We start from the raw sequence: 13,233 nt of genomic DNA, 5'->3' as shown, positions 1-13,233 counted from the left end.
CGCCGCCTCGCTCAGGGGCCGGAGGAGGCCGGGCCTGTCAGACCCCGCGGCCGGCCTCCCAGCCGCACGGGGCGGGCGGGTGCAGCGGCTTGGGCTCGGCCTGGGTCCCTGGCCCCGGTCGCAGCAGCGCGAGCCTCCGGGCGGGGATGCGCGGCGGCGGTGGCCCGCAGGTAGCCGAGCGCCGCCGAGTCCGGAGCTGGCGCGCGGCCGGGGCGCGGCGACAGTAGCGGTGCCTCGTTCTCCTCACGATGGGCAGGGACGCGCCGCGGTGCCCTGAGGAGCCCGAGCGCCGGTGAAGGCGGAGTCGCCGGCCGCCCCTCCGCTGCCATGGCCGGCCCCGGCGCGTGGAAGCGCCTCAAATCCCTGCTGAGGAAAGACGACACGCCGCTGTTCTTAAATGACACCAGCGCCTTCGACTTCTCGGACGAGGTGAGCGACGAGGGGCTTTCGCGCTTTAATAAACTTCGAGTCGTGGTGGCCGACGATGACTCGGAAGCCCCGGAAAGGCCTGTGAACGGGGCGCACCCGGCCCTCCAGGCCGACGATGACTCCTTATTGGACCAGGACTTACCTTTAACCAACAGTCAGCTGAGTTTGAAAATGGACCCCTGTGACAACTGCAGCAAGCGGCGCGAGTTGCTGAAGCAGAGGAAGGTGAAGACCAGGCTGACCATCGCTGCCGTCCTCTACTTGCTTTTCATGATCGGAGAGCTTGTAGGTGAGTTGTGTCGCCGCCGCCTCGCTTGCCTTTGACTTTGTCCAGCTGTTAGCTACGCCGGAGTTGAGGTGGAAACTTTGTTTTCAGGAAGTTTGCTGAGTATCTAGACTTTCGTGGGTCCATAGGAAAAGGACACGGGATTCCAAAGTGCGGTTCCCGTGAGCGCCCACTGAGAGCTTGCAGGTAGATCTTGTAACTCCCATAAACAGCGTGCCATTTACTGTAGGGTTTAGGGTGTTATCTTGACTGTATATCATGTAACTTCTCCTTTTACAGATTCTGATAAAATGCCAGGTTTATCTTTCAACGTCTAAAATAATTCTGACATGGATTAGAATCAGAATTTTATAGTATTAAGGGATGTTACTGAACACCATCCTGTTTCCTCACACAGAAGTTCTGAAGGGATTAGATTATGAGGAATCTTATTGGGAAAAGAGAGAGCCATCCACAGTGCCAGACTTTTCTTTCTGTCAACATTTTGGTTATTTGATGCTTATTTGTGCCGCTTCCTTTTGAGCTTATAGCTAAGGGCTTTACAAAACTCTATACAGCCAACTAATTAAAAGTTCATTATTAAAAGGAGTATCTACAGTGAGCTAGAGGTCTCCCCGGCAGCTGCAGAAGCTAGGCTTTCTTTCTCCTTTTTTAACTGATTTCAGATAATAATTTCTCACTCTAAGGTTCTTGCTTTAGACCTTATTTTTACTGTCGCATTAGTTTATAGTCGTCCCTTGATGTCCAAGGTGGGTTGCTTCCAGGAGTCCCCTCTAGAACCTGAATCTCAGGTTGCCTCATCCAGTGACGCCTTATGTAAAGATCCCTTACGTAAAGCGAAGCAGTTATTTGCATATAACCTACATATGTGTCCTTCTGTACTTTAAAGCATTTGGAAATCATTTTGACTACAAAATGCAAATTTGATGCTGTATTTAAGTAGTTGTTATCCTGACTCATTGAGAGATTGATGAGCAGAACAAGTCTGTGAATGGCGAACGCTGAGGCAGAGTTACTTTTTCAGATGTTTTCCATTCATGATTGATGGTATCCATGGATGCAGTTCTCAGATAGAGAACACACTGCCGACTCCTTAGTGGCAGTTTCTAAAGTGGCATTAACAGAGGAGACAGTTCTCTCATGTTGTCTCTTATGATGAGCCATAACAAGAAGAGACCTGGAAACCCAGATTTAAAATGCTGTGTGTAGAAGACTCATGTACATTCTCTGCCTGATGTCCCATCATTCTTCCCCAGTGTCAACTTAGCTGTACTGGTCATGGTCCTTTTCTCAGGGCTCCCTCTCTCTTGCCCTTAAGGCTTTCATAAATAAGAGCAGATTTCTCAAAGGTTTTCAAACTTCTGTTGACTATGTAATAGGAAGTAGACTGTGGTAAAATACTACACATGTAGACATAGGTATGTACATATCTGCATATACGAGTATATGCATAGCAAACACAAATTGTATATGCTATATTTTAATGTCTTCAGTTATCTCTCAGCCCACTAGTAGACTATATGTGGCATATCACCCATCTTCCAGCTTTTTCAAAAATATTTAGTTTTAATTATGTGTATGTGTGGGGAGGGTATGGGTCACTGGAGGGTGAGTGTGCTGGTGAGTGAGTACAGTGCCTAGAGGCATCAGATCCCCTAGAGCTGAAGCTTCAGGTGAGTGTGAACTTCCTGGTCTAGGGGCTGGGAACCAGAACAAGAGTAGCAAGTTCTCCTAACCACTGAGCCTCTCTAGCCTCTGGCCTGAGCTTTTATATTCCTGCCTTTTCTCAGATTGTCCCTTGACTGCTTGTTAGTCATACTTCATTTCAAAAGACATCTCTGAAAGACATGTTTTTCACTGTTGGGATAAACCTCTGCATCTTATTTTCCCCACTTGAACTCTATTTACATGTCTTTTATTATTTTAATTTTTTGACTGAAATATAAGCTGACATCCTGATACCTAAAACAGTAAATGATACAAATTAGACATAGTAAGTGAGCTTTTGTTGAATTTTTAATTGCATTTTTAAAATTCTTCAATATTTTACACTTGCTTATAATGAATTTTAATCATTTTACACACCCCCTCTCTTACATATATCATCATATACATTCCTGCTCCCTTTCACACTGGAACCCTTCTTCCTAGCAAGGCTCACACTTTCCTGTCGTTTTGGGTATGTGACCCACTCACTGACTTTAATTGGGACAGTTTGTGTGAGCATTGAAGAAAATGACTTATGAAGCATGGGAAACTTAGCAGTGAGTACATCACTGAAGAGAGTGACACCCTTCTCCCCAGAAACCATTGACTGTCAGTAGTCCCTCAGGGAGAGGTGCAGCCCTATAAATCTTCTCTCTTCCTGGTTGAAATGTTGACAGGGCCAAACCTGTTACAGGTCTTGATCAGGTAACCACGGTAGTACCGAGTCCATGGGTACAACAGCTATGTCATATAGAGAAGACGTCTTTTTGTGGCAGATCTCTCCATCCTCCAGCTCTGAACTTTTTTCAGCCCTCTCTTCCACATGTTCCCTGAAACTCAGAGAAGGTGGTATAGAGGTTCTATTTAGGGAATTCTTCTGTTGGAGAATTATAAATGTGTAATATAAAATGCAAAGATGGTAAGCTGCAGTCAGAACATGATCTCATGACTTCAGCAGACTAAGACCCAGGAACTTCTCAAATGCAACACAGTGAAAATGCTCAGCATTCAGACTTTTTGAAGTTGATATTGGGTATTTGAAGTTATTCACATTAATCATAATTTTCTCCCTTGAAATTAATTTAGATAGAATTTCATTTAAGTAAAAGTTAATATTTAATTGTCCTGACTTCTCATTTCCAGAGGCTCTTACTCAATAAAAGTTTTTCAGAAACCACAATAGGTGTTTCCTTTCCAATACTGACTTAATATCCAAATATAGAATCTTTCATTAAATAATGCAGAAATGATAGGAACGGTCGTGCTCAGAATGTTACCTAGAATTAGACTGGATCTAGTAGAGTGCTTATTAAAGTGTATCTAAGAACTTAGAAATAAATCATCTTAGGTAGGAAGTATGGACCAATAAAAATAAAGTCATTTAGAGATTTCAGAGAGGAGACTTGATTTTGGATCTTGGTTTACCTCTGACTCACTCCTGACGTTGAACAGTATCTGCCTTTCCTCCCTTCCCTTCAGCAGGTCTCCTTTGAGTACCTACATGTTAATTTGTATGCACTGTCCTACATGGTCTAAATATCTAATGGAAAGCAAAACTGTTATTATTATCTGAAGTTCTTTAGCTAATATAGAAGGAAAACATTACATGGCATTACAAGTCATTACATTTTAAATTCAGATATTCAAGCTCTGTGAAGAAAAGAATAGACGTACTAACCAGTGGGATATCATTTTTGCATGGGATAGAGCATTTAAAAGCAACAAAAAAGATATTAGGAATCATTCAAGCAAGGAAAACAGTACAACAAAGGCCCTAAAACTTTGAGTTCTTTTAAGAAACTGAAAGAAGACCAGTATGACTGGAGTGTGGTTGGCATAAAGGAAGGAGGCAGGTGGACCAGATAAACAAGTCCTGAGAGACCACACTGAATGAGTGCAGTTTTTGTTCTAATTCAGTGGAAGCCAGTGGAGGGCTCTAAGTAGGAGAGTTACTTCTTAAAAGATCATCGTGGATGTTCTGTGAAGAAAGGAATGGGAGTACAAGGACGGGAGCAGACTTGTAGAGCTCCTGGCTAGAAACAAACCAGAGTAAGTACAGAAAAGCATCCTGGAGTATGAACAGAACTGTCACATTTAGACATGGGGGTTGAGGAGCGAGCAGGTCAGGGATGAACCTGAGTTTCTCTCTAACCAGATAGATACATAGGGAGACATCATTTTGAAGAGGAAAGAGAATGCAGAGCAATATTGGGGTGTGGACTCAAAGGCTGTTTTAAACATGTTCATTTGCATGCTTATGAAGACTAGTCAAGTGGGAATGTCTGGTGGGCTAGTAAATGTGAACCTGTGCTTTAGTAGGTAGGCCAGCATAGATGATGCCCCCAAATTAGACAAAATGACCTGAGAACTCACGTCTTGAGGAACTTCAACTTTAGGAAGTCAAACAGAGGCAAACAAGTGTCCCAAAATCCAAGGAAATAAACTACATCAGCGCCTCCCCCTCATCCCCATTGATGTCACTTTCTACAGTTTTAATAGATTACGACAGCCATATCCAAAGTTATTAAATGGAAAACTCAAGAACTAAACAGTCCGTGTTTAAATTGCTCACAGCTGTAGGTATTATAATGGAATCTCAGAGGCCTGCCCCATCCTGCCCAGGATATGAATCATCTCTTTGTGTAATGTGACCACATGTAACTTTTATTATGGTGTATTGTTACAGCCATTCTATTTTATTACTAGTTATTATGTTACTTTCTTACTGTGCCTAACAAATAATCTAAACTTTATCTTAGGTTTGAACATATATATTGCATATTTATATATGTAATGTATATAGTGTACATATACTATGTATACATCATTATACATATATAACTAAATGTATATATTATATAAATATATACATATATTATGATATCTATATATGCATATATATATATATATATAGTATATGCACATTATTTGGTAGTACCTAAGGTTCCAGGTGTCTAGTGAGGATCTTGGAATACATGCTTCTGAATAGGGTGAAGAGGACTACTGTTATTTCTCATTGGAAATAAGAGAACTTTTTAGATGAAAACTAAGATATCCTTTGGACTTGTTAACAAAAAAAGCCGTATTTTACATGTTTTCATTGGAACTAAAATCATAAAGATATACAAACTGACTTTTAGGTAAAGAACTGGTGTATTTAATTTTGTCCTATCTCAAAGTATCTCTTAAACTACATTAAAGGGATTTGGCTTGCTGGAGAAGGCAAACCCTCCTCACACAGATGGGGAAAACGAAAGGGAACAAAACAGCAAAAGTCTTGGAAATTGAAAAAGAAACAGAGTAACTGGCTTACTACACTCAAAAGCCAGCACCTCAGCTGAGAATCAACTCAGGCCCCACCACAATAGTGGTCCTCGATTTTTGCTGTGCATCACAGCCATTAGAGAATCCAAAGTCCCAACCTCAGAAAGTCTAATAATGGAGTCTTGGGATAAGCCAGAGTGTGTATTCATGTATGGAATTTAAGACAGTCTTGCTACTGTGTAACCCTGGCTGGCCTGGAACTCAGTATGTAAACCAGGCTGGTCCCATACTCAATGAAATGCATCTGCCTCTACCTCCTAAGTGCTGCTATTAAAGACATGCTCCACCATGCCTGTCTAGCATTTGCATTTTTATTAGAACCCAGGGGATGCTAATGCTAACCCCTCAGGACCCACACATAAGACAACTGTACTATAGAGCATCCTAAGCAGGCCGGACTCAGCTGTGCCAGGTGCCTCTGGAATTATGTATGTACCAAAAAGGCTAAACTAAGGAAAGCTAATAAAAACCCTGTTTTAAAAAACAGTTATAATCATATATTCTGTATCTTCAGAGATAATATCACATATCTAGAAGAGAAAAGGTGGTTCTACAAAAGAAATTCAGGGTAAAGGAAAAAATAAGAACCCGTTGACAATAAAAACGTAGAAGGCACTTGAAAACAAGAAAACAAAAACTTATAGAAAAGTTAGAAAATAAGGAACACTCATGGCAGTTCATGCCTTATATCAGTGTTTGGGAGATAGAGGCAGGCAGATCTCAGTTCAAGGCCACCTTGGTCTCCATAGTGAGTTCCAGGCCAGCCAGAGCTACATAGTGAGACACTGTCTCAATCAATCAATAAATCAATCATCAGTCAATAATAGAAAATGAATTAAAATACTTTCCCAGAATTAAGTAAAATTACTAATAGGAGAAAAAAGGAAATGTATGTGTATGTTTGTGAACATACATGCATACATACACTTGTGTGGTTGTCTCCCACTTATGGGGATCTATTTCAAGATCCCTAGTAGGTGCCTGAAATCACAAATTGTACCAGACCCTAGTACATATTGTCTTATGTTGCCATAACTGAGCATCACAGATTAAGTAACTTATAAAACATTAAAGTTTATTCACCTTGTGTTTCTGAAGACTGGAAAATTCAAGAGCAAAAGGTTGCATTTGTTGAGGTCCTTTTCATCGTCTCAAAGCAGTCCTGAGGGTTAACACGATAAGGAAGATGTGACCTCATTCAGGTCTCTTCTTCCTCTAAAGCCATAGTCTTATTGAAATGAGGCTCTGCCCTTAGAGTCTCATTTAACATTATCACCCAGCCATCAGTTTAAAGTTCCAACTTCTTAACACCTCATAATAAAGATGAAACATCAACATGAGTTGTGGTGGACACATTCACACAAACGCACGCACGTGCCATACTTATTCCTATACCATCAATTACACCATATTTTCCTTTTGTTACTCTTTTCAGAGATTATTATCTATATAACTATAAGCTAAACTAATTTTTATTCTTTGGGTTGTGCTAGTATGAGCTTTATAGAATTCTTCTGTCATTTGATGTTCAACCCTTCCTGAATAACAGAAAGCATATCTTCTTTCTGCTTTGTTGTGGTATTTAGATACCGTAGCTATTAACTCACTGTATTCGTAGAATTAATAAGTTGAGCAAAAGTTCCCATCCTGCTTTTATTTTTACTGCCAATTTAATGGGTAACTTTATGAAGTAATGAACACTGAAGACCCTGTTAATAGAAATGGGGTTTTCACCAGAAATTTGAGCAGTGGTCCTTCCATACCTACATATTCCATGTCCACAGGTGCTACATCTATGTTTCAGCTGGAAAATGCTTGAAATATATGTCTGTATAGAATATATGCAGGCTTGTTTTCTTGTAGTAATTCCCTAAATAATGCAGTGTAAATAAGTACATTGTATTAGATGGTATCAGTAACCTAGAAATAATATAAACTATGTATAGATTTACATGTACAAGCTGTATACAAATACACCATATTATATAATATATTTGAGCATGCACAGATTTTGATACCTAAAGGGGTTTCTGGAATAATCTTCATATAAGTTGAAGGATATGGCATCTATACTATTTTGCATGAAACTTTAGAATACTTTGATTTAGTTGAATCAGGATAGAAATTTAGTTGTTGTGTTTTGCAGAATGTTACACATTTTGAGGTTGATGGCTTCCTTTTGTTAGTTACCCTTCCTTCCCTTTCTCCCAGGTGGATACATGGCAAATAGCTTAGCAATTATGACAGATGCACTCCATATGCTAACTGACCTTAGTGCCATCATACTCACTCTGCTTGCTTTGTGGCTGTCCTCAAAGTCACCAACCAGAAGATTCACCTTTGGATTTCATCGCCTAGGTAGGTAACTTAAGTTTATTTTGGCTTATAATATTTTCACGTAAAGCCATAATAAACTATGACCCTGACTAACTGAAATATTTAAAGTGATAATGGTTTTGAACAAAGCAAATGAAAATAAATAATGAGACTTATCCCAAAACGCTATCTTCTGTGGAACATACTGCTAGGCCTCCTTAAGTAGGTTGTACAGAATTATGAATATGCCATTATAAAGAGGCTTACTTTCCAGTTTACTGAACTGAGCAAAACTGATTGGGTGACTCACTAATAAGCATTTGCTGCTTGTTTTAAACTTTAAATTTTTCAACTGAAGCCCATGTTAAACATTTTCATCATATGTTCAACATATGCTATGTGACTGACTTTGCACTGTATCAATGTTATTCAGCAAGGGTTTAAAAAAATCTAAATTATTACCTACATAGCTCTGATTCTTGCTGTTGCTGTGGTTTTAAACCTACTTACTCTAAAAATACATAAAATTACTATTTGAACTATTACATGGCAGGCCATATCCATAGGTATTTCATAGAACCTCCAAATTAAGAATTTTCTGTTTGGAAAATTCAGCATTTAATAGTGCATATTAAAGAATTGAGATAAAAATAATACTCTTCGGCTTTTTTGAATAAAAACTGAACACTGGCTATTGCCTTGAGAATCTACTAAGAAATCAGAAAATAGGGCTAGAGTTATTAGAAATTGGCACTTTATCAATGAACCAAATCAAACACTATCTCTAGTAGTAAATATCAGCATGGTTTCGTCACAGTTGTCGTGTTCAGCTGTGTAGGTGTTTTCTGTCTACTCTTAGAGATAACATTTTCTGGGGCTGGAGAGATGTCTCAAGAGCACATACTACTCTTTAAATTTTATTTTTAAATAACACTATTCTTTGATTCTTATACTTAATTTTACTTTGTGTCTATAGGCATTTTGCCTGTATGTATGTCTGTGTACCACTTACATGCCTGGTACCTCGGGAGGCCAGAGAGGGTATCAGATCCTCTGGAACTGGAGTTATAAACTGTTATGGGCATCTGTGTGGGTACTAGACATTGGCCCTGGCTCCCTTGGAAGGGGCAATCTGTTCTCTTAATTCCTGTGCCATCACTCCAAACCCTCTCCCTATCTGTATGACTCTTACAGAAGAATTTAGTTCCCAACACACACAAAGGCAGCTAATAGCTGCTTCTGGTCTTAGCAAGCATATGCACTCACATGCATACACACACACACACACAATTAGGGTTTATTGATTGTAGCCTTCTAATTGGTGTTTTCAAACAAACACCTGTGAAAGGCAGTAAAGAAACCAATAGCTTGATTCAAATCCTAGTTGTCTCACTTCCTAACAATCTGACTTTATTCAAGCTCTGTAACATCTTCATGCTTCCATTTTCTGTTTGTAAAGGATGCTACAATAGTGTCTCCCACATAAAGTTATTAAGGGCAGTAAGGGAATTACTATTTGGAAAGCATTTAGGGCAGTGGCCAGCACTTTAATAAGGATCTTCATTCTTTATTAATCCACTTCACTCATTCTCTGAAAAAAATTAAAATGAACTCAAGGCTTCTTAGTAACATGTATGTCTGCATACAGAAAGGCCAGTATAAATTCTTTGGAATATCCAGTCTTGAAAATGTTTGACTAATTTTTATCATTATTTGTTAATAGTCTACATTCTATGGTACAGGTGAGCAGGAGAGCTCATACCCCTCTTCTCTTAGCTGTCACCACAGTCTCTTCAATTGCTTCATGTATAGCTGTGGATGGTGTGAAATCATTCTGAGTTTTCTTTATTTACACTACACTACAACAGCAGCAGGTTAATGTGGGGAGAGAGAAGGAAAGAACTAAAGCCTCATGTGTTGTATTTAAGTGTCAGGACTTACTTGATTATGGGCATGTCACTTTACTCTGAGAGCTAATAATACTGGATTTAATAAAACCACAATGAAAGAGATCCCACAAATCTTTTTTATTAGATATTTTCTTCATTTACATTTCAAATGCTATCCCAAAAGTCCCCTATACCCTCCCCCCACCCTGCTCCCCTACCCACTCACTCCCACTTCTTGNCCNNGNNNTNCCCTGTACTGGGGNATATAAAGTTTGCAAGACCAAGGGGCCTCTCTTCCCAATGATGGCTGACTAGGCCATCTTCTGCTANATATGCAGCTAGAGACACGAGCTCTGGGGGTACTGGTTAGTTCATATTGTTGTTCCACCTATAGGGTTGCAGACCACTTCAGCTCTTGGGTACTTTCTCTAGCTCCTCCACTGGGGGCCCTGTGTTCTATCCTATAGATGACGGTGAGCATCCACTTCTGTATTTGCCAGGCACTGGCAAAGCCTCACAGGAGACAGCTATATCAGGATCCTTTCAGTAAAATCTTGCTGGCGTATGCAATAGGGTCTGCGTTTGGTGGCTGATTATGGGATGGACCCCAGGGTGGGGCAGTCTCTGGATGGTCCATCCTTTCCTGTAGATCCAGCAATACCTATCCTGGGCATATACCCAGAAGATGTTCCAACTGGTAATAAGGACACATGCTCCACTATGTTCATAGCAGCCTTATTTATAATAGCTAGAAGCTGGAAAGAACCCAGATGTCCCTCAATAGAGGAATGGATACAGAAAATGTGATACATTTACACAATGAAGTACTACTCAGCTATAAAAAACAATAAATTTATGAAATTCTTGGGCAAATGGATGTATCTGGAGGATATCATCCTGAGTGAGGTAACCCAATCACAAAAGAAGTCACTTGATATGCACTCACTGATAAGTGGATATTAGCCCAGAAACCTAGAATACCCAAGATACAACTTCCAAACACAAGAAAATCAAGAAGGAAGACCAATGCATGGATACTTCATTCCTCCCTAGAATAGGGAATGAAATATGCATGGAAGGAGTTGCAGAGACAAAGGTTGGAGCTAAGATGAAAGGATGAACCACAAATCTTTAGGAGGAAAAAGATTCTCTTCTAAGGGAGTATGTCATTCTGAAGACAGCAGCTCCCATCCTGCTTCACCCTTTCTGCCTTTCTCTGTATAGATTATCTTAATAATTGGCTTTTTTATGTGAAGTTTCTTCCAGATCTTCAGGGACTATACTGATGTAAAGACTATACTAAGCAGCACTGTTTGTGGTTAGGATAGAAAGCAGTGTTTATGATTTGATCATTTAAATCCTTAGACTGTGTTAATGGCAAGTTGATAGCACAGGTATTGCTCATAATGTTTGCTGCTGAGCAGAGATCGTGGTCAGAACCAGCTAGATGTGTCTTGGGCAAGATTTGGCTACAACTAATTCTGTGTAGTTTGTTGCTTTATCCACTGATACTAGAGAAACAGGAAGCATTTCCTTCATATAAACATCAAAAAATAATACTAATAAACTTTCTACCTAGTTGTGATTCATTTTAACAGCTTTCTCCTTCCTATATCAAAAGCTGTGCTTTCTATCATTCACATCTTATTGCAAATTTAATCATATCACATGACCTTTTACTGGAAAAGAATTAAGCTCTAAAACTTGCTAGAAATGGGAGTTTAAGTTGAGGCATAAGGAAGGCATGACTGAAGTGGTTAACACTGGATACCATAAGTCAGCATGACCATAGTTGGCAGTGTAGCATGGTATAGGGAGTGATGAAAAAGCAGGAGTAGGAGAAGCAATTTGTAATAAAAGAGAGGAAACCCAGAGACAGACTCTGGACTATAGACTGATGAAAATCCCTATAACATCAGCTTGAGTGCAGCTGGACTCTGGCTGAGATAAATACAAACACTAATTCGGAAGGCCTGGGTAAATCCAACACACCCTACTGTTTTTTTCTTCCTATCTTCTATTGGAAGAAGGCAGGAAAGAGTGGAAAAGAAAGTGGAAGAGAGGATATCTCTGTGTTCATTATATTTTTATAGATCTCTGCAACATGCCTTAGATGTTTGCTTAGTTCTTTCTGACAGTGGAAAGACAATTGCCATGTAACTTTAGTGAAATATACTTATTATTGGCATCATAGCATTAACAAAGCAAATACGTACATTAGACCAGTAACTTATGCAACACCCACAAACACATATATGCTTCTGTTGTGAATGGTCTACGTTAAGACAAATAGTTATTCATTGACTGAATGAGTACCCATTAGTTACGAATGAATGAATGAATGAATGAATGAATAAGGGTCTGGAGACATGGTGACTCTGTGTGCACATAGACACAAATACAATCACAAATTATAGTAAATGCTATAAAGAGAAAGAAAAAGACACTAAGTCAGAGAATAACAAAGGATCTAGTATTTTCACATAATCTTTGAAGCTTCTACTTTGGCATTTTCATGCCAAGTACAATAACTTTGATATTTTATAGTATAGCAAACTTTGATAATCTTGTATGTTTTATGCCATTTAAATTTTCTTTTTCTGTATCAGTTTTACCTTGTGAATGGAGATATGAATAGAGAGAGGATGGATATGAATTAGTTAAGGATCTAAATCATTCAAACTGCTAAATACTTTAAGAAAAAAATGTTGTATGACAAAAATAATAGTGCTTTTTCCTCTGTAAAGAAAATGTAAGTAGGAGACTGAACAATGTCTAGTTGGTATGAAGTGTAACCGTTGTGCTGAAGATGCCTGCATTTTCTGTCTTCCTTTGTAGAGGTTTTGTCGGCCATGATCAGTGTAATGCTGGTGTATGTACTTATGGGATTCCTCTTATATGAGGCTGTGCAAAGAACCATCCATATGAACTATGAAATAAACGGCGATGTCATGCTCATCACTGCAGCTGTTGGAGTTGCAGTTAATGTAATGTAAGCACAATATTTTTCACATACTATGAGCCAAAAGATTATTGCACATGCATGTATTCAGACCATGGAATATGTTCATACTTAAAAATATAGTCAGTCAGTTTTACTTAGAAGTATAATAAAATGAAGCATTATAAACTTGTTAGTTTGTCCATGTGTCTCAGAGTTTAACACTAAAGAATTTAAGTAGAGCTGGGCGTGGTGGCGCACGCCTTTAATCCCAGCACTCGGGAGGCAGAGGCAGGTGGATTTCTGAGTTCGAGGCCAGCCTGGTCTACAAAGTGAGTTCC

The 13,233-nt window shown here is 39.4% G+C and overlaps 1 protein-coding gene across 1 annotated transcript in view; it reads left to right on the top strand.

Moving 5' to 3' along the window:
• The first annotated feature begins 7 nt into the window (after positions 1-7).
• The window catches only part of Slc30a4 (solute carrier family 30 member 4), a 21,613-nt gene continuing 8,387 nt past the window's right edge, over positions 8-13,233 (top strand). Inside the window, exons 1-3 of the mRNA XM_021156115.2 lie at positions 8-718; positions 7,958-8,104; positions 12,790-12,943. Of these exons, the coding sequence (XP_021011774.1) occupies positions 328-718; positions 7,958-8,104; positions 12,790-12,943 (692 nt within the window). The 5' untranslated portion in view covers positions 8-327. The remainder of the gene's footprint in view (positions 719-7,957; positions 8,105-12,789; positions 12,944-13,233) is intronic.

This window comes from Mus caroli, chromosome 2, assembly GCF_900094665.2.
Source record: "Mus caroli chromosome 2, CAROLI_EIJ_v1.1, whole genome shotgun sequence".
NCBI classification, from domain to species: Eukaryota; Metazoa; Chordata; class Mammalia; order Rodentia; family Muridae; genus Mus; species Mus caroli.
This window is presented reverse-complemented; position numbering and strand designations above follow the sequence as displayed.